Genomic DNA, 22,930 nt, shown 5'->3' with positions numbered 1-22,930 from the left:
TCTGCTGTCTTCTGTGTCAAATTCTTGGTATGTCCCTTTGTCCTAGAGGATTCATCAAATTGGAAAGGCAAGGAAGAGTCAGTATATCATTGTACGATGACGCTGGCTTTCGTCTGTCCAGAACTGCTGCTCATACAGAGATGCTGAGCTTGGCAATACCAGCCATCGTCTTGTTTCTGCAAGGATCAAACTCCAGCTGATGGCCGACAAGAGTAACTCCTCTTCCTCCGAGAAGATAGACACCTCTCGAATGAAGCAAGATCCCTTGGTTTGAGAGCAATATATGGGTCAGGTCTCTAACCGCTTTGAGGCCCTCCAGCGGTATTCAGAAAACGAGTCAGTGTGGAACACTTTCAAGGTTCTCACTGCAGCTACAGAAGTTGTGAGCTTGAAGCAGCAAAAAAAGAAAAAGTGGATTAGCAACCAGACATCCAAAGTGATTGAGCAGAGACAGAAAGCAAGACTACGAGGAGATATAACACTCTAAAGACAGCACAACTCTATGCTTCACAAGGGCAAGAAAGACTTCATAGGAGGCGAAGCCACTGAGCTCAAGCAAACTGCCCAAAAGAAAAACATAGGCGCAACATTCACGATCTTGCATGAGCTGACTGGCCAACACACCATGGCGTCCACAAGCCTGAAAGCAGCAAATGGAGAAACCATATGCGATCAGTCCCAATGTCTTGGTCTATGGAAGAAACACTTCAATATACTGCTCAAATCTGTCTAACCATGTGAATCTGTTCTGTTAATGCTGCTGCAGAAGCTACTGCTGCCCCCGACGGTGACGAATTTTCTCCTGAGGAGGTCAGATCGGCTGTAAAGAAACTTGAGAACAATAAAGCAGCCGGCACTTGTGGCATCACTTCTGAGCTACTCACAACAGGTGGCCCTGCAATGATACTCTGGCTGCAGATGGTGTTCAGCATAATATGGCGCACTGAAGCTATATCATCAGACTGGAAGAAAGGAATCCTTGTGCCAGCGCTTAAGCGCAAGGGCAGCAAGATTGACTGTAGTAACTACTGCGGTATCACCCTACTGTCTGCTCCTGGAAAGCTGTTTGCAATGCTGCTACTGAGCAACAAGTTTCCTACATGCTTTGCGCCGCCTCAACAAGCCCAGATTCATGCCAGGAAGATTGACAACTGAACAGATTCACACGGTCAGATCATTGAGAAGACTGTGGAATTTAACAAAAAAGCCTACATAGCTTTCATGGACTTTTGTTCTGCCTTTGACACTGTTGACAGACCGTCCCTTTGGCTAATCCTGAAAGCTGCAGGCCTACCCACAAAGATAGTCAGACTCTTCAAAGAACTCTACAGCAACACAGAAAGCGCCGTCCTGGTTAACGGGAAGCTTTCTTCTTCCTTTCCCATACAAAATGGAGTACAGCAAGGATGCACTGCTGAACCTGAGCTGTTTATCTGCGTCATCGACCATATCCTGAACAAGACGCACCATGCCCACCCTTTCGGCATCAGTTATGCTGGGAGGACTGTCCAATGTTGACTTAGTGGACGATGTAGCTTTCCTTAGTAACAATCTCGACCAACTTAAGTCTGCACTTGTGACGCTCTCCTTCATAGCCTCTAGAGTTGAGCTGCTAATCAACTGGAAGAAAACAAAGATCATGCCCATAGAAAAGACTGCATCAGTGCCACTCTCAACTGTTGAGATTAACGGCCAAGCTGTCGATGTGGTAAGGCATTTCACATATCCTGGATCTAGTATATCCTGAAGTGGCGCACTTGACACCGAAATTTCAGCCAGATCAGACAAGGCAAGCTCTGTGTTGATGCAGTCTCAAGCATCATGCTGTACTCATCTGAGACATGGCCGATAACACAGACACAGCTAAGAAAGGTTGATGCCGTTCAGACTAGACACCTGCTTCGAGTCGAAGGCTTTAAATGGTATGACGAGATCGCACTACTGAGATTGTAAAGACCTTCAAGTTGGCGAACCTCTTTACCCAAGCAGAAGCCCACTCTCTAAGAGCCACCTACTCTATCTCACGCTAAGTATCCCTGCAAGGATCATCTTGGACTTCAATCCCTCGAAAAACAGCTGGAAACACCCTCAAGGAAGGCGACGCACTAGATGGGCCTATATAATAAACCAACGCCTGCTCAGCCACAACATCAACCCAAATGAGGTCCCATCCTAAGCCCTGGACAGGGCTACTTGGAGAAGACTGATGGCGCTGTCAACCACTTCCCTCTTCGCTGGTGACCCTGCTGAGCAAGAGCATTAAGTCACAAAGTTGTAAATGTTGAGATTCGCCCATCTTCTATGCAATATTCTAAGCTTTAGAAATTGGTCAAAAATTACTTTATTTATTTTAAAAGTGGTTTTAATTGGCCAAGAGCTTTAAAAGACCCTGGCTCTGGATGTAGTTCGGCTTTAGATTCACTCCTATAAGCTTCATCAATCTAAATCAAGTTGCTTTTCAGGACAACAATAAGCCATTATATATAGAACTTCTCCTTTTGAATCTTACAATTAGAGAAGGGATACAAGGTAGAAGCTTGAAACTACCTTCTTTGGCCCAAACTTAAGCCTTAGCTTTATTCTAGAAAGTCTTCTTCGCGACTTTTCAGGATAATGAAAAGCATTAAACTGAAGTTCTACTGCATAAACTTCCTTACTTTCTAAATTAAGCTATTTTACCTCTTTATCTTAGGTCTCTTAGATATAACAGTAAATATAATCTATATAATATATATATATATATATATATATATACATACATATATATATATATATATATATATATATATATATATCTATATATATAAAAATAAGTTGTCTGTGTGTGGATCTGTGGATGGATCAGGTGACGTCATGTTTGTCCGCATATGACGTCTGAATTATTTCACACTAATACAAAAGAAGAAAAAAACTAAAGAAGGTAAAAACTACAAAAAAAACTAAAAAGAAAAAAAAACTAAAAAAGCTAAAAAACTAAAAAAAAACTAAAAAAAGGTAAAAATCTAATAACTAAAAAAAAACTGAAAAAAATAAAAAAAAGGCAAAAACTACAAAAAAAATAAAAACTAATAAAAAAACTAAAAAAGCTAAAAAACTAAAAAAACTAAAAAAAACTAAAAAAAAGGTAAAAAACTAAAAAAAACTAAAAACTAAAAAAGAAAAAAACTAAAAAAAAGGAAAAAACTGAAAAATAAAAGAGAAAAGGAAAACTAAAAAAATATGAATAAATATATATAAAAATAAGTTGTTTGTGGGTTATGTCTGTCTGTCTGTCTGTCGAGTGACGTCGTGTTTGTCCGCATATGACGTCTGAATTATTTCACACTAATACAAAAGAAGAAAAAAAACTAAAAAAGGTAAAAACTACAAAAAAAACTAAAAAGAAAAAAAACTAAAAAAGCTAAAAAACTAAAAAAAAACTAAAAAAAGGTAAAAAGCTAAAAACTAAAAAAAACTGAAAAAACTAAAAAAAGGCAAAAACTAAAAAAAAAACTAAAAACTAATAAAAAAACTAAAAAAGCTAAAAAACTAAAAAAACTAAAAAAACTAAAAAAAGGTAAAAAACAAAAAAAAACTAAAAACTAAAAAAGAAAAAACTAAAAAAAAGGAAAAAACTGAAAAATAAGAGAAAAAGAAAACTAAAAAAATATTAATAAATATAAAAAATATAAATATAAATATAATATAAATTAGCAATCAACAAAGCACCGAGACACAAATGACGACCGGGACACAGGGAGTATAAATGACGACCAGGACATAAGTAAAAAAAAAAAAACTAAAAAAACTAAAAAAATGGTAAAAACTACAAAAAAACTAAAAACTAATAAAAAAAACTAAAAAATCTAAAAATCTAAATAAACTAAAAAAGAAAAAAGGAAAAAAATAAAGGAGAAAAACAAAACTAAAAAACGAATGTATATACAGACCGGGATAGAAATGACGACCGGGACACAGGGAATATAAATGACGACCGGGACACAGGGACACAACTACAATGGGGACGCCGGGGGGCACAGGGGGATATAAATGACGACCGGGACACCGGGACACAAGGAATATAAATGACGCTGGGACACTCAAAGAGAAATCACAGACTGGAACACCGGGACACAAATGACGACCGGGACACAGGGAATATAAATGACGACCGGGACACAGGGACATAACTACAAAGGGGACGCCGGGGTGCACAGGGGGATATATAAATGACGATGGCGACTCAGGGAATGGTCGATTAGCAATCCCCATCAACAAAGCTCAAGGGCAATCATTAGAATCATGAGGTATAGATCTGAATACGGATTGTTTTCCCATGGACCATTATATGTTGCATGTTCAAGAGTCGGTAAACCTGACAATCTATTTATATGCACAGACAATGGGACAGCAAAGAATGTTGTATATTCGCAAGTTTTACGTAGTTAAAAACATATATATATATATATATATATATATATATATATATATATATATATATATATATATATATATATATCTATCTATCTATATTCACAGGTGGGACATAGGGACACAACTACAATGGCGCGTAACTAATATGGCGCGTAACGACTTACGCGCGCGGGGGGGGCGCGAAGGCCCCCACCAACTAGGTGTTGGGGTTGCGCGAAGCGCCACCCCAACAGCTAGTATATATATATATATATATATATATATATATATATAATATAGTATATATATATAATATACTATATTATATATATATAATATAGTAATAATGTCAGAATTTGTTAGTTGCTGCTGCCTGCTGTGAATACTGATCCAGTATTAGCATTATTAGCAGAAGTAGACTGTCGGTTCTTCTATAAAAACTGAAACAAACTGTTATCTAGTATATTGAGCATTTCGTTTTATCTGTAATTGTGTTGTGAGAGCAACACGTTGGTTTTGTTGATTTTTTTTTCTAGCACCCTAATTTTATCTTATTCCTAGAAAGTGGTAAGGATCTAACCTCTGTGGTTTTTACGGAAAGTATGGACCTTATGCTTGATTGATGAATATGGCATTGCATTTCGGAAAGCGTCGTAGAACTCTTGCCTAGGGCCGAAAATCTACTGTTTCTACCCATTTCTGTTCGTGATTTCAGCTGAGTTTATCATTCGGTTTTTTACACTTGGGACTGCGGTAGAGAAATGGTATCAGATGTGACTCTTAAACTTTCAAAGTTTTCTCATTGCTAAAGAAATTAGAGTTTATCCTTTGCTCCTTTCTAAGTGATGACGTTAGAAACTTGGCCTACGGCAAAAAAGGCAACTTTTGAACAAAAAAGATAGATTTTTTTCGACGGTTGTCGATAGCTCTTGCTGAGCTGATCAAAGTACATATAATCCATTTTTTGGTAGAAAAATTCCTTCATGAGATATATTAGTTTGAAAGTTTAAAAAGGTTGACAACTTCAGTAGTAAGGTACACACTGAAACCAAAAATAGGCCAATACAGAAATGGTGTCAGATGTACCTCTTAAACTTTAAAAGTTCTCTCATTTCTAAAGAAATTAGAGTTTATCCTTTGCTCCTTTCTTAGTGATGACGTTAGAAACTTGGCCTACGGCAAAAAAGTCAACTTTTGAAGTAAGACAGATAGATTTTTTTTTTCTTTGACGGCAGTCGGTAGCTCTTGATGTGCTGATCAAAGTATATGTCATTTTTTTTTTGGTAGAAAAACTCCTTCATGAGATATACTAGTTTGAAAGTTTAAAGGTGTTGACAACTTCAGTAGTGAGGTACACACTGAAACCAAAAATAGGCCGATAGCAATTGTGAAACATATAGGGGAGTTTTAAGCAACAGTCGGCTGTTAGCTCATAATCATTTTCGGCAATGAGGGGTTCGCAAATTTTGCTAGTTGGTGTAAGTAGTATTAGTTTCTGGTGTATTTGATGGTAAGACCAATTTGGTTCCAGTGGTAAGACATGTAGGGGAGTTGTATGTAATAGTCGGCTGTTAGGCTAAAATCATCTTCAGCGATGAAGGGTTTGCAACTTTTGCTAGTTGCAATGAGGGGTTTGCAACTTTTGCGAGTTGGTGTACCTAGTATTTATTTTAAGATTCTTACGGGTTAACAACTTCAGCGTTTAATCGAAGCGAGGAAACAAAACCAAAGTGTTTCACTCGCAACACTTTGCTCGGCGAAGCAGAAAAAAGGTTACCGTAACACCTCACGTTGCCAATGCAATGTAGATCTAATTTTTGCTGGTTAGAAATTAGTTTCTTTATTCTATAGGCCCATTTAGAGTAATAATGGTTTAAGATAAATCTCTAAAACTTCTCATTTTTTCAATTATTTTATTTTTCATTTACAGCAAGCTTAGATTCCAGCAAGTATGCCGATCATGTGGTTAATCACTTTTTATGATTCTTCAAATAACTGCTTTTCTAGTTCATTTCCCTGGTCATCATAGAAAATGCTCAAGGTTTAGGAACAAACGTTGTGACAGTACCCAGAGCGTTATTTCATATACTGAATAAAACTACAGTAAGCCAAAGGCTGTTTGCAAAAAGAGAAAAAGTATAAGAAACAAAAATGCCATACTAAAAACAAATATAATTAATAATCATAAAACAATAAAGATTGGAGACATGCATAATAACCTGCTATTATATTGAATCAACCCAGAGCATAAAATGACACTCGTGAATGACTCAATACTAATAACATCAATGACAACTGAAGGAGCCAATTTTCAATTCTTACATTATCAATTAAAACAGAATTTTTAATCTTGGTTTCTTCATGAGAATTTTAGTTCCTTAAACCATTCCAAGTTTTGACCAAATATGACAGAAACTTTTGCCTGAAAATTTCTGAAGTTCTAATCTGATAAGTAAAGAATCCATTCTTTATATAATTCTTTGTTATATCTGCAAATTCTGTAAAGACCCTACTACATTATCACCTTTATCAGTAGGGGTGAACAAGTATTGTGAGTTTTGATAATCCTGGTCCCATGAGAAGCTTGTCACCAAGCCTTTACTTTTATCAGTAGGGGTGAATAGGAAATGTGAGTTTGGCAATCCTGGTTCCCTGAGAAGCTTGTAGCCAAGCTATTACTTTTATCAGTAGGAATGAACAGGAAATGTGAGTTTGATAATCCTGGTTCCCTGAGAAGCTTGTAGCCAAGCTATTACTTTTATCAGTAGGAATGAACAGGAAATGTGAGTTTGATAATCCTAGTCCACTGAGAAGCTTGAATCCAAGCTGTTACTTTTATCAGTAGTGGTGCACAGGAAATGTGAGTTTGATAATCTCGGTCCCCTGCGAAGCTTGTAGCCAAGCTATTAGCCTGCTTTTATCAGTAGGGGTGGACAGGAAATGTGAGTTTGATAATTCTGGTTACCCCGAGAAGCTTGTAGCAAAGCTGTTAGCACATTGAATTTGCAATCCTACGCCCATCAGGCCATATTTTAAGAAAATTGAAGTATGAAAAATCTATGAATTTAGTGATTTACAAAAGAAAATAATATGGTACTTTTTTTAGTAAATTTTACCATGTTCAAGTATTTTTCAGGTAGCCTACACAATACTAGCCTGAAAAACGAATTGCAATGTTCAGAGACATTGCTGTCTATGACATTATGTCTTATTTGAAATACTTGTTAGCTAAATCACAATTTTAGGGTATATAGGAGTGCTGCTATTGGTTTTAACAGTAAAGATAATCTAGTAGTGTCTAGGGTTGATTCAAAGCTGATATTTTTGAAGGGTAACTACCTTCCATGAAATTATGACATTGACAAACTCCAGGACGAGAATTTGAAATAAAATTTCCAGCAACAGTTGAATACTAAATTTGAGAGTTTAAAATTTGACAGTGTAGAAGATGTATGGATTAATTTTTGGAAAATAATTTGTGAAGTAGCTGATGGTGTCTTAGGGAAGAAAGTTAGGAACATAACTGGGAATATTAGTGGAAAGGCTTTATGTTTAATAGAGAAGAGAAGGGGCTTGTACAGAGTTATCTGAGTTATAGATCATATGAAAATAAGAAGAATGTAAAGAAAGTGGAGGGAGCATTAAATTATGAAATAAAGTGATGTGAAGTGGAGAACCGTATATAAAATTGCTGAGGATCTGAAAGATGCAGCTAGACAATTATTAATATAGTAAAATATTGTACTTGTATTTCAATAAATTGAGAGGGAGTAGTCAATCTTGAATTCTCCTAATTAAAGATAGGAATGGGGCCACAATTTAATGATAAGCGAAGAATTAAAGAGAGATTGGGCAGAACATTTTGAAAATATGCTAAACTAGGATAGAGTTACAGGAACAGATATAAAGGAAAATGAAAAAGTTCTTGACACTTTGGATGTGAGGGAAGATTTATTTTTTGAGGAAAAACTAGCAACAGTACTAAAAGGATCAAAAATAATAAGGCCCTAGCTGCTGATAGTGGGTAAATGAGTTTCTTAAATATGGTGGCTATGAGGCTAAAAAATAAATAAGTTAATGAAGATTATGAATATGATTTTTGAAAAGGGAGAAGTATCTAGCGATTTTAGGAAAACCCTAATTGAACCCCTGATTAAGAAAGGTGATAAGAGTAAGTATAGTAATTATAAATGCATTAGACTGGTCTCTGTAGGTAGCAAATTATTTAGTACGATGATACTTTCTAGACTGAGAGATGCTGTAAGACAAAGTTTTAAGAGAAGAACTGTGTGGTTATAGGAAAGGTTGAGGATATGACGACCAAATTTTCACTTTAAGTTAATAATTGAGAAGTGCTTAAGTCATCAAACGCCTTTAGTCATCAGCTTTTATATATTACGAGCAAGCGTTCGGTTCGGCTGATAGAAGAGCTTTATCAAATGTCTTATCCTTGTATAGTATACCAGATAATACATATAATATATTACCAGATAATAACACTGGTTCTGTTTAGGTGGTAAATGTGGGAGGTAGCTGTTTTCGTATTAAATCACGAGTTAAGCAAGACTTTGTTCTATCTCTATTTACATAGATCATTTTGATGAACTTTGTTTTAAGGAGCACAGGAAAGGCAATGGGAGAACATGGAATCAAATGAGGAAGAAAAACTGCTACCCTAAAATTACCATGAGCTGGTCACTGGAGCCTAGCAATCCGGCCAAGACAGGGTGTTGAACGTATCTAACCAATCTTAGTTGCATAATGCTTGTCTCTCTCTGCTTTAGGTCATAATGAGTGCCATCAAATTGTGCCAGAACCACCAGTTTCAGAAACTGTACCAGTGGTTTTCAAATTCGAACTGCATGTCCCATGGATTTTTTTTTTCAGTAAATAAATGTGGTACTTCTTACTTTCCTCTGCCAGTTCCTTATATTTTTCAATAGATCCATACTTTCAGATAGAATGAAAACGTGGGTGTTTATAGATACTTAAATTTTTACTGTAGGTTTAACCATTTGGAACTTGGAGGTCCCTGAATAGGCAGGCATAAGTATATCTAAACAGAAGGTATATAGGGTTGGTCAATTCAAAATTTAGAAGGTAGTCAAACAGTTCGTGGTAACGAACTGTAGTAAGGAGCGACCCGGCTCAATAGTAACCAAAACTCTAAAAAATAAAATTTTGTTACCAATACCTACATCAAAAGAATCGCATTTTAATGCTGATTTTAAATATATAAGTTTCATCAAGTTTAGTCTTACCCATCAAAAGTTACGAGCCTGAGAAAATTTGCGTTATTTTAGAAAATAGGGGGAAACGCCCCCTAGAAGTCATAGAATCTTAACGAAAATAACATCATCAGATTCAGCGTATCAGAGAACCCTACTGTAGAAGTTTCAAGCTCATATCTACAAAAATGTGGAATTTTGTATTTTTTGCCAGAAGGCAGATCACGGATGCGTGTTTATTTGTTTTTTTTTGTTTTTTTTTTTTTTTTCCAGGGGTGATCGTATGGACCCAGTTGTCCTAGAATGTTGCAAGAGGGCTCATTCTAATGGAAATAAAAAGTTCTAGTGCCCTTTTTAAGTGACCAAAAAAATTGGAGGGCACCTAGGTACCCTCCCACGCTAATTATTTTACCAAAGTCAACGGATCAAAATTCTGAGATAGCCATTTTATTCAGCGTAGTCGAAAAACCTTAAAACTATGTCTTTGGGGACGACTTACTCCCCCACAGTCCCCATGGGAGGGGCAACAAGTTACAAACTTTGACCAATGCTTACATATAGTAATGGTTATTGGGAAGTGTACAGGCGTTTTCAGGAGGATTTTTTTGGTTGGGGGAGGGGTTGAGAAGACGGGGATATGCTGGGGGAACTTTCCCTCGATAATTTGTCATGGGGGAAGAAAATTTCCATGAAGGGAGCGCAGGATTTACTAGCATTATTTAAAAACACAATGAAAAAATAAATGTGAAAAAGTTCTTTCAGCTGAAAGTCAGGAACAGCATTAAAACTTAAAACAAACAGAAATTATTACCCATTTGAGGGGCTCACCTCCTCCTAATACCTCGCTCTTTACGTTAAAGTATTTTTAGTAATTTCAACTATTTATTCTACGGCTTTTGTGATTCTGGGGTCATTCTTAATGAATTGTGACAAAATTTAAGCTTTAGTGTAAAGAGCGAGGATCTGACAAGGGGGCGAGCCCCCTCATATATGTAATAAAAATATGAGAATACAAAAGTTCTTTACGTAAACTAATTTATAAGTTACGTAAATCTTTTACCAATAAAGATATTCATAAAAAATTAAAAGTTCTAGTTGCCTTTTTAATTGACCGCAAAATCGGAGGGCAACTAGGCTTCCTCCCCCGCTCTTTTTTTCTCAAAATCATTCGATAAAAATTATGAGAAAGCCATTTAGCCAAAAAAAAAATGCAAATTTCGTTTTAATTATTCCTCTGCGGAGAGCCAAAATCAAAACATGCATTGATTCAAAAACGTTCAGAAATTAAATAAAAAAAAACAAGTTTTTTTAACTGAAAGTAAGGAGCGACATTAAAACTTAAAACGAACAGAAATTACTTCGTATATGAAAGAGGCTGCTTCCTCATCAACGCCCCGCTCTTTACGCTAAGTTTTTTACTTAAAAAGTTTTTTACTGTTTTTAAGTTTTTTACTGTTTTAAAAAGAAGAATTGAGAGACAGAGTCAAACTTTAGCGTAAAGAGCGGGGCGTTGATGAGGAAGCAGCCTCTTTCATATACGAAGTAATTTCTGTTCGTTTTAAGTTTTAATGTCGCTCCTTACTTTCAGTTAAAAAAACAAGTTTTTTTTTTTATTTAATTACATAGTAGGGTCAACAACCCCTTTTTTGAACAAACTTATGTATGGCAGATGATCAGTTTATGTACTGTTTTTGTTGATATTTAATTAAAAAAAAGTACTTGATCTAGGTGAATGAGACTTTCAGAAATTTTCAGGAGTTTATTGATAAAAATTCAATTTACAAAGCTCAATTAACTACTTTAAAATTTTAAAAGAATTCATATTTATTCCAAATATACTAGTTTTTGTTACTCTAAGTAATTTAATGCAAGATTTCAGGAGAAACATTCTTAGTGCATCTTGAGGTCTATCCAAGCAATTCGTGAATACCAGGGGAGGGGGTCGGCCATCTTTTAGTCTTCCATAAAAAATAAAAACAAATGTTAGAAAATATCTTAACTCTTGAGAAAGATTTGAAAAGTATTCAGCCAAAATATATAAACAGTCTCTCCAAAGTTCTATACGATGAGACCCCCCCCCCCTCTCCTCTATGAATGTAGGATATAGCAAATCAATCCTAAGTCTTTTTTATTCTTCATTGTAGAAAATGGAGTCTTGGATATTCGAAGAAAGAGGATAAAGAAAATTGACCCAGCTCAGTCTGTTCATGCTGGCTGCTCTACCCTTCTTGTTGACCACAATGATCTTGCACGACTGGATAATGTTGATACTTATGGAAGTCTCGAAAAGGCAAGTCTTGAAAGGGCTCTCTGTATTTAAGAAGGAAACTTCGCTTTTTTATCTATAAGCAATTTAAGGGAAGTTGATACTTCGCGATATTTTGTTGGCTAGTAACAAAAAAAAAAAATAAGTACTTCGCGGTTTTGAACCTGATTGTATTCAAATATTCATTTTTTGTGTTCATTTATTATCGCATTTAAATCTTTCAAATGTTTAGTCTTTTCACATATCATCTCATCTACGTAGTTTTAAGAATGTATATCAAATTATCACAAGAACCAGAGTAAAATTATATAATTCAATGCTAGAGTTTTTTTTGCAATTAGTTTTTTTTTACTATTTAGCTGGGTAAGGAGCGACCCAGCTAAATAGTAAACGAAACTCTAAAAAAACGGAATTTTGATACTAAAAGATAAATCAAAAGAATCAGATTTTCATGCTGATTCTAAATATATAAGTTTCATCAAATTTAGTCTTTGTCATCAAAAGTTACGAGCCTGAAAAAATTTGCTATATTGTGGAAGATAGGCGGAAACACCCCCTAAAAGTCATAGAATCTTAACGAAAATTACACCATCGCATTCGGTGTATCAGAGAACCCTATAGCAAAAATTTCAAGCTCTTATCTACAAAAATGTGGAATTTCGTATTTTTTGCCAGAAGACAAATCACGGGTGCGTGTTTATTTGTTTGTTTGTTGTTGTTTTTTTTTTTGTTTTTTTTTCCCAGTGGTCATCATATCGACCAAGTGGTCCTATAATGTCGCAAGAGGGCTCATTCTAACGGAAATGAAAAGTTCTAGTGCCCTTTTTAAGTGACCAAAAAAATTTGAGGGCACCTTGGCCCCCTCCCACGCTCATTTTTTCCCAAAGTCAACGGATAAAAATTTTGAGATTGCCAGTTTGTTCCACATAGTCGAAAACCATAATAACTATGTCTTTAGGAATGACTTACTCCCCCATAATCCCTGGGGGAGGGGCTGCAAGTTACAAACTTTGACCAGTGTTTACATACAGTAATGGTAATTGGGAAGTGTACAGACGTTTCCAGGGGGCTTTTTTTGTTTGGGGGTGGGTTTGAGGGGAAGGGGCTACGTGGGAGGATCTTTCCTTCGAGGAATATGTCAGGGGGGAAGAGAAATTCAATGAAAAGGGCGCAGGATTTTCTAACATAACTATAAAAAACAATGAAAAAATACACATGAAAACGTTTCTTCAATTGAAAGTAAGGAGTAACATTGAAACTCAAAACAGAGATTATTACGCATATGAGGGGTCCTAAAAATACTTTAGCATAAAGAGCGAGGTTTTTAGGAGGAGGTAAATACCTCGCTCTTTATGCTAAAGTATTTTTAGTAATTTCAACTATTTATTCTACGGGCTTTCTAATTCAGGGGTCATTCTTAAAGAACTGGGACAAAACTTACGATTTAGTGTAAAGAGCGACGTATTGACGAGGGTACAAACCCCCTCGTATACATAATAAAAATATAAGGATATAAAAGTGTGTTACGTAAGTTAATTCTTAAGTTACGTATATTTTTTACTAATAAAAACGTTCGTTAAAAATTAAAAGTTCTAGTTGCCTTTTTAAGTAACCGAAAAATTGGAGGGCAATTAGGCCTCCTTCCCCACCCCTTATTTCTTAAAATCGTCTGATCAAAACTAAGAGAAAGCCATTTAGCCCCCAAAACAATTAATATACAAATTTCATTTTAATAATTTATGTGCGGAGAGCCAAAATCAAACATGCATTAATTCAAAAACATTCAGAAATTAAATAAAAAAACAAGTTTTTTTTTACTGAAAGTAAGGAGCGACATTAAAACTTAAAACGAACAGAAATTACTCCATATATGAAATGGGTTGTCCCCTCCGCAATCCCTCGCTCTTTACGCTAAAGTTTGACTCTTTGCCACAATTCTACTTTTTAAAACAATTAAAAGCTTTAGCGTAAAGAGTGAGGGAATGCGGAGGGGACAACCCATTTCATATACGGAGTAATTTCTGTTCGTTTTAAGTCTTAATGTCGCTCCTTACTTTCAGTTAGAAAAACTAGTTTTCTTATTTAATTACATAAAGAAACGAAAATGCTTTCTTACCTCAATAGTTCATGGAATTTACTCCACCTAATGCATGAATACTAGGAGAGGGGAATGATCATCTATTAGTTTTCAATTCAAAATCTGTTTAGAAAGATTTGAACCGTAATCAGATCAATTATGCTTCTATTATTTCCATCATTAACAATTAACCGTCACTAGCTTTATGATATATATATATATATATATATATATATATATATATATATATATATATATATATATGTATATATATATATATATATATATATATATATATATATATATATATATATATATATATATATATGTATACATATATATATATATATATGTATACATATATATATATATATATATATATATATATATATATATATATATATATATATATATAAATATATATATATATAAATATTTATATATATGTATATATATGGACGTTTATTAGCTTATATATAGATGTTTATTATGTACGTACATATGCAATAATGCTATCTATTTGTTTTCTGAGATGGCAAGTTTAGTCTTTTCTTTTAAGAAAAAAAAATGAATTCAGCCAGTTTTTCACCAGTTTTTAATTAGTTTTTAATTAGTTTTTCGCCAGTTTTTAATTCAAAATTGAATTAAAATACAAAATGTTGATACAAAATTGTCCCTCAAGTTCACTGGTATGTTTATAATTAAAATTGAATAAGGACCAGAATCGTATACTAAATATATGACAGCTAAATGATTTCCATAATAAAAACTTGTCAATCTCTCCGCTTATTAACTTTTTGCTCATTTGATTATTGTTATTAAATTTTCGCCATTTTGATTTCTGCCCTACGTTTAATAGGAATTATTTAAGGAAGATTTTAGGTATAGCTTGTAGATCTTGGCGATGAGTTGCCAAATTTTTCTTAACAAAGTGATTCGATTCCACTCACTTTACGCTCCATGAAAGAGTGGCACGAATACTAGGGACGAAAGTAAGAAGAAGCATTCCTTCCCAGTAGGCTACTTCCATGTAAAAAAAAAATATGCTTGAATTTTTGTTGTGTATTTTTTTAACCCAAAACCATTATTTGATAGGTGTTATTTACATTTTTTTATACACGTTACATTCCTTGAGATTGACATATATGTACATTTTTGAGATGTAAATCAGCATGATTCTCGTACAGCCACAAAGGGAGTAAAAAGGATGAGAATGTTTTTTTTTAACTCTCTGTTTTCTTTTGGCTGGGATATGTCCTTTAGATTGATAAAGACTGTATCCCCAAATTAGTCATGCTCTGTTGTGCATAAGGAAGCCAAAGAAAGACTCGACATCCTTCATTGGGACATAATTTAAACACCTTAAATTCTATGTGGGGTTTTTTGAGAAGTAGCCTAAGCAAGAGCTTCAAATAGGGTGGGACGAGGATGAGTTATGGCCCAAGTGACTTAGCACTGGTGTATTTTTACTAACTAGGCCTATAGTAGGTTTTTTTTTTCTACCCTCCGTGCCATTATATTCTAAATATTTAGCTCAGCTTGATACATTTTTCTTATGAAATTTAAATTCGAATTTTAATTTTATGAAATATAAGTTTGCATACAATTTTATATGAAATTTGAATTTCCATATAGGCTTCTATAAAATTTGGTTCTATGCCATTTTCATAAAATGTTTATGTCATGATGCTTATAATACTATTGGGGATGAAATATGCATCGGCATGGATGTTCAGTAGATTATGGGTTAGATAGACTGTAACCTGCAAGATCTTAGTTTATTAGCTACATATTTTAATTCAATGTTTTCCAACTATGAGAAAACTGATAAAATCACAATTTTGGTTGAGTTTCACTCACTCGTATTACCATGCCTTCACTCAGGAAGTTAACAGCAGATATAATCTTACCTGATTTAAGCATTTTGTCAGGGGAGGGTGGCCTCTAGATATTTAAAAAGAAGTTAAAGATATAGAAGTGTATTTTTGGTTATTAATTTTGTAAACTTTTTTTTAGAGAGGTTTTCTTTATTTTTCTGTGTGAAGGTTTACCAGGGAGGATCTTCGCCATTGGTTGAAAATTCTCGTGGTAGATAAAGAGAAAACTTCATAAAATGCAAAAATCAGGATTACATACTTGGCATACTTTTTTTTAACTTTCAAATCTCAACCTCTAATCTTTACTTCAAAAGGTAATATCAGTTCGCCTGAAGGTTTTGACTATTTTGATCACCCCCCCTTCTTTTGTGTGCAAGTATGGTAGACTAATATTTACACCCTCTACTAGCTTCCTGGTTAAATGGTTGCCGTTCTGGGTTGGGAATCGTTTGTTCAAGGGGCACGCTTTGGATTCCTGGCATGACCGTTTATTTGGCTTGGGACGAAGGTCGGTGGCGTGACTCTGTAAGTTCAGTCAAAGTCGACCCAACTCTATTTGGGTAATTGGTACCTGGAAAAATCTGGGGAAGGTTAGCAGGAAGGGTGTGCGAAAGCACAGAATGGCTGGCCTGCAACCCCCCATTGCACTTCCTGACTGAAGGACCATGAAACGGAGATTAGCACCGCTGGTTTTGACCATGAGGGTCTAGTGCCTTGATTCTTACTTACCTACTTTACCCTCTACTATTCTAACGATTAGATACTATGTTTACTAATAGTATCATGGAACGTTCAAACTTATCAAGATTCTTTTAGCAAATTCGTTATATTCTGCTAAATAACAAAAATAAATATAAAAAAACCTAAAACGGCTGTTTTATTATACATAGCTAAGTTGTGTTAAGCTGATTAAATAAAACAGTTTAAACTGTAACTAATTAGCCTGTGATTCTTTATTAAGCCAGCATGGGGTATTCTTATTCTGTAGATTGATGTTTGGGTATGCCTATATATTGAATATGCTTTTTATTCTCCTTCTTAAAGGTATGACACATGTATCCTTGCAAATGTTTCTAACGAATATGGGGAGTAATAAGAGGGAAATCTGTAGTTCACCTCTTAGAAAAATAGAAATAATTCAGCGCCACCCATCAACATCACAAAAACTGATTATAAACACTTAAATAAATTTTTAGTTATTTAGTTTTCATCTTTGTTCTTTTACTTTTGCAATACATTGTAATCCAGAAAAATAGTTTTAAGAACAATAATCTTTTCATTTTCAGAAGTTTGCAATTGAATTGAAATAAATTTAGACTTCAAATTAGAAGTTAGATCTTGTTTAACTATAGTTAACTTAAGATATAGGTTGTTTGGGATTTTTCTCACTTTAGTGAAAAAGGCTGCACTGTTGGTGGCGCTAGTCCCTAAAGCACTATAATCCCTATTACACTCAAATTGAAGCACCGAAGATTCTTCTCTATTAAATTTTCTATTCTCTTTATGTGCTTCATTTGTTACTAACCAACTAACGCCTTTTTCTAGCTATCTGCTTCTCACAATCAACTTATCAGAATGTACGGAGTTGGCCGGCTTTATTCCCTCTGCCATCTCAATCTGTCTCACAATAACATAGCAGCCATTGAAGGTTTACGAGATCTCACACATTTGACGTATTTAAATCTTTCTGGAAATAATATTAAGGTAATATTCGCTAAACACACCAAAATATGATTTCACAAATGCAATTTCTTCTGTTCAAATTGATTAGGTAATGAAATTCTTATACATTCTTTGGAAAATAATATCAGGAATCTCAGTTTTGAAATACTAAATTCAGTTTCTTTTTAAAGCCTTCTGTTTTTTAAGTCTATTGTGCTTTACTAAATATATGTTATAGAAACGAAAACAAAGACACGTAAACTATCCTCTAAGGGAAAATGAAGCACAAACTTAAAAATTATTTTTCCTAAGAGCCTAAATAAATCTATTTGGCATGATTTAATTAATGTCAATAGAACTGCCTTCGAGTTACTTATATGCAAAAAACTTATATTTATTCTAATTTTTCTGGACAACCAGAGTTTGAAATTTTTTTTATTCAGATTGGACAGTTGATCAATTCGAAATTTTTAGTATTTATGAAACCATGCTTTAGTATCAGTTAATTTAAAATAGAAGGTTTAAGCCTCGTTTTAGTTGGTCCAACAAGGGCTATGAGAATTGCACACCTTAGAAAGCCTGAATACAAATTTTGAAGAGGGGATCTCGGCATGTCTTATTTCATGTAGATGGCTAGAAAAGACTGCACTTTCCTTTGAATCAAATAGTTTGTGGTAACGAACTGTAGGTAAGGAGTGACCAGGGTCAATATTAACTGAAACTCAAAAAACGGAATTTGGATATCGATAGATGCATCAAAAGAATTGCATTTTTATGCTGAGTTCAAATGTATAAGTTTCATTAAGTTTAATGTTACCCATCAAGAGTTACGAGTCTGAGAAAATTTGTATTATTTTTGAAAAAAGGGAAAAACACGCCTTAAAAGTTGTAGAATCTTAATGAAAATCACACCATCAGATTCAGCGTATCATAAAATCCTACTGTAGAGGTTTCAGGCACATATATGCAAAAATATAGAATTTTGTATTATTTGTTAGAAGAAATATTACGGATACGTGTTTATTTGTTCGTTAGTTTTTTTTTTGTTTTTTTTTTTTTTCAGGGGTGATCGTATCGACCTAGTGACTCTAGAATATTGCAAGAGAGTTCATTCGAATAGAAATTAAATTCTAATGCCTTTTTAATTGACCAAAAAATTGGAGGGCAACTAGGCCCCCTCCCACGCTTATGTTTTCCCCAAAGTCATCTGACCAACATTTTGAGATAGTCATTTTGCTCAACATTGTCGAAAAATCTAATAATTATCTTTTTGAGGATGACTTAATTTCCCAAAGTCTCCGGGGGAAGAGCTACAAATTATGAATTTTGCCCATTGTTTACATATAGCATTGGCTATTAGAAAGTACACAGATGTTTTCAGGAGGGATTTTTCTTTGGGGGACGAGGGAGGGGGCCACATGGTAGGACCTTTCCATAGATTAATTTTTCATGGGGAAAGGGAATTTTTCATGCCAGGATCTTCTGGTGTTATTTAAAAAACGATCCGAAATTAAATAAAAAAAACAAGTTTTTACAGAAATTATTACTTATATGAAGGGCTTTGCCCCCTCGTCAATACTTCGCTCTTTGCACTATTTTTTTCTCTTTTTTTTGCGGTTTCAAAGGAGCTATTTATCCTAATTAAACGAGCTTTGTGATTCAGGGGTTCATTTTTAAAGAATTGGAGCAAAATTTGAACATTTGTGTAAAGAGCAAGCTATTGACGACTGGGTGAACCCCCTCATGTACCTAATATTTTTTGTTCGTTCTAAGTTTTAATGTTGCTCCTTATATTCAATTGAAAAACTTATTTTTTATTTAATTAAAAATAATCGATTATCTATTTCCAAGTAACTGCTCACATTCTCAGATGACCGAATGCTTTCTCGTCAAATAAATATATAAGCAGTCTCCTTATTAGTAGATATAAGTCGATTACTGGAGATCACGCCTTCCTCTCCATCCAAGCTAATAAACATATGAACCTTTAACAGGTATTCTTCCATTGTAAAACGAATAAGAAATATAAAAGGGTAATTTGCTTTAATGTTACTTAGGCTCTTCACCTTCTTCGGATTATTAGCCGAAAAATGGAGGCTGCTAATTTATTTTTATTTGCCAATTAAGGGACCAATTGAGGGGATTCTTATTAAAGACACTTATAATTCTAAGTAGAGACATTTCAATGCAAAAGGTATGTGTGCGGGGGTGGGGGTGGATTGCTGTTCTTAAATAAGATTTTGTCGACAAAAAGCCTTTTATCATATTATTTTTGTTATATTATTATTATGACCATTTGTTTTTTTGTATCATTATTTTTTTTTATTGTTTGATTGTAAACTTTGAAGTATTTCTTTCTAGGAAAATAGGCGCATCTTTACCTAACTTGTCTGGAAATAATTGACTTGCTCCACTAAAATCAATTGACGCTTAAAATTTTTCGTAGACTGGAATTGATCGAGTTTTGATTTTAGTTATTTTAATTAGTTGATTGTTTTAATTTAGTTTAAATTATTGTTTTAGTACTGATATATTATATGAATTACTTTATAATATCGGTTAATTATAATTAGATAATTATATATTATTTTTAATATTAATCATTGTTAAATTATATTAATTATTTGACTAAATGATAAATCAGGTTTAATTGATTGGAGATTGATTCGGTATTGAGCAATCTATGTCGTTCGTAGATTGGGATTGAGTAACTTATCTCGGTATATTCTTGTATTTACAGGCAATTGTTTCACATGTTAATCTATGTACTGGAGCATATATCATGATTGGATAAAATATCTAGTAAAAACAGATAAGTAAAAACAGAAACAATTACTCGTAGTCGTGACGCAGGTTAAGAGTAGGCTGCTTGTCAGTATTATAGCTCAACCATTTCCTTGTTCTTCAGGATTTTCCCTCCTTCTTGTATGTGTACTGTTGATTTAATTAATTTGATTGAATAAGTTGTAGCATTGCATACAAGTCATTTGAATGGTCAATTCTTTGATTTATTTGTTTTATTTTTTAATTCATGAAAATAAAGGTGTTTCATGTATATAGAAAAAATGATAAAGCAGGTATACTATATATTAGGAGTTTGTTTCTTCTTGTTTTCCATCAAACTAAAACCTATTCTATTTCCACTTAATTTGGGTTGAAGAGACTTTTCATTTTACGTGGGTTTGATCAAGAGGTTTTACTAGGGGGGTAGATGGGTCTATTTTGGGGCAAAAAGTTTAATGTAGGGTTGGGCCCCAGCCATACTATGCTCGCACGCACCCTTCCTGTTTATCTTTCAATTGCTACCCCTGGTTTAATCATGTGTGGAAAGTTAAGAAAGTGTCTACGGTAACTAAAACAAGATAGATGAATAAAATAAAAAGTAGTAACTGAGAATAACAATATTATCAAGACACCTTTAACATACACAGTAGGGCTGAACAATAACCCAGTTATAATAGCTAAGCAATATAACAATAAAAATTGAACAATATAACGATATAAAAGTAGACAACAACAGTTGCACTAATAACAACAATAACTGAGAATAACAAAGCAATAGAACAAAATAATAACAACAACAATTACTGAGAATAACTGTTATCTCATTACTGTTATCAAGAATTAAATAAGAATTATAATTATATAAGAATCATATAAGAATTACTGTTATCAAGCATGCTTTAATGTGCACAATAGGGTTGAACAATAATATGCTTACCATAGATAAACCGTTTCAAACAGTTCGTGGTAACGAACTGTAGTAAGGAGCCACCCGGCTCAATAGTAACCAAAACTCTAAAAAACGGAATTTTGATACCAATAGTTACATCAAAAGAATCGCATTTTAATGCTGATTTCAAATATATAAGTTTCATCAAGTTTAGTCCTACCCATCAGAAGTTACGAGCCTGAGAAAATTTGGACTATTTTAGAAAATAGGGGGAAACACCCCCTAAAAGTCACAGAATCCTAACGAAAATCACACCATCAAATTCAGCGTATCAGATATTTGGGTTAGAGATTTTTTTTTCAAGGGGTGATCATATCGACCCAGTGGTCCTAGAATTTTGCGAGAGGGCTCATTCGAACGGAAATGAAAAGTTCTAGTGCCCTTTTTAAGTGACCAAAAAATTGGAGGGCGCCTAGGCCCCCTCCCCTGCTCATTTTTTCCCAAAGTCGACGGATCAAAATTCTGAGATAGCCATTTTATTCAGCATAGTTGAAAAACCTTATAACTATGTCTTTGGGGACGACTTACTCCCCCACAGTCCCCGTGGAAGGGGCTGCAAGTTACAAATTTTGACCAGTGTTTGCATAAAGTAATGGTTTTTGGGGAGTGTACAGACGTTTTCAGGGGGGTTTTTTTGGTTGGGAGGGGCGTTGAGAAGAGGTAGTTATGTGGGGGATACTTTCCATGGAGGAATTTGTCATGGGGGAAGAAGATTTCCATAAAGGGGGCGCAGCATTTTCTAGCATTATTTAAAAAAACAATGAAAAAATAAATATGCAAAAGTTTTTTCAACGAAAGTAAGGAGTAGCATTAAACATTAAAACGAACAGAAAATATTACGCATGTAAGGGGTTCACCTCCTCCTAATACCTCAGTCTTTACGCTAAAGCATTTTTAATAATTTCAACTATTTATTCTACGGCCTTTGTGATTCAGGGGACAAAATTTAAGCTTTAGTGTAAAGAGCGAGGTATTGACGAGTGGGTGAACCCCTCATATACATAATAAAACGTACGAATATAGAAGTTTATTACGTAAGCTAACATATACATATATCGTAAGTTACATATATCTTTTACTAATGAAAACGTTCGTAAAAAACTAAAAGTTCTAGTTGCCTTTTTAAGTACCCAAAAAACTGGAGGGCAACTGGGCCTCCTCCCCCTCCTTTTTTCTCAAAATCATTCGATGAAAACTATGGGAAAGCCATTTAGCCAAATAGATAAATATGCAAATTTCGCTTTAATTATTCATCTACGGAGAGCCGGAATCAAAACATGGATTAACTAAAAAGCGTTCAGAAATTAAATAAAAAAACAAGTTTTTTTAACTGAGAGTAAGGAGCAACATTAAAACTTAAAACGAACAGATATTACCCCGTATATGAAAGGGGCTGTTCCCTCTTCAACGCCCTGCTCTTTACGCTAAAGTTTTTACTGTTTTAAAAATTAGAGTTGAGAGAAAGAGTCAAACTTTAGCGCAAAGAGCAGGGCGTTGAAGAGGGAACAGCCCTTTTTTTGCCGTAGCAGAAAACGTGTTTTTTGCCGTAGCAAAAAACAGCAAATTTGCAGTCTCCGGTATTCGTTGTCATTACCTCTAGGATTCGCATTGGCCAGAGGGGATAGCCCGCAAATTTGGCTAGGAATAAATCACCGATTTTAATGTTCGCAGCATTCATGCCTAGTAAATGAAAGA

At 34.3% G+C, this 22,930-nt stretch overlaps 1 protein-coding gene across 1 annotated transcript in view; it reads left to right on the top strand.

The window, feature by feature from the left end:
- The window catches only part of LOC136038061 (centrosomal protein of 97 kDa-like), a gene marked incomplete in the record, with an annotated part of 130,706 nt that overhangs the window by 5,289 nt on the left and 102,487 nt on the right, over nt 1-22,930 (top strand). The window contains 2 exon segments of the mRNA XM_065721023.1: nt 11,765-11,910; nt 17,386-17,544. Coding sequence (XP_065577095.1) covers nt 11,765-11,910; nt 17,386-17,544 — 305 coding nt within the window.

This window comes from Artemia franciscana, chromosome 2 (genome assembly GCF_032884065.1).
Source record: "Artemia franciscana chromosome 2, ASM3288406v1, whole genome shotgun sequence".
Taxonomy (NCBI): domain Eukaryota; kingdom Metazoa; phylum Arthropoda; class Branchiopoda; order Anostraca; family Artemiidae; genus Artemia; species Artemia franciscana.
This window is presented reverse-complemented; position numbering and strand designations above follow the sequence as displayed.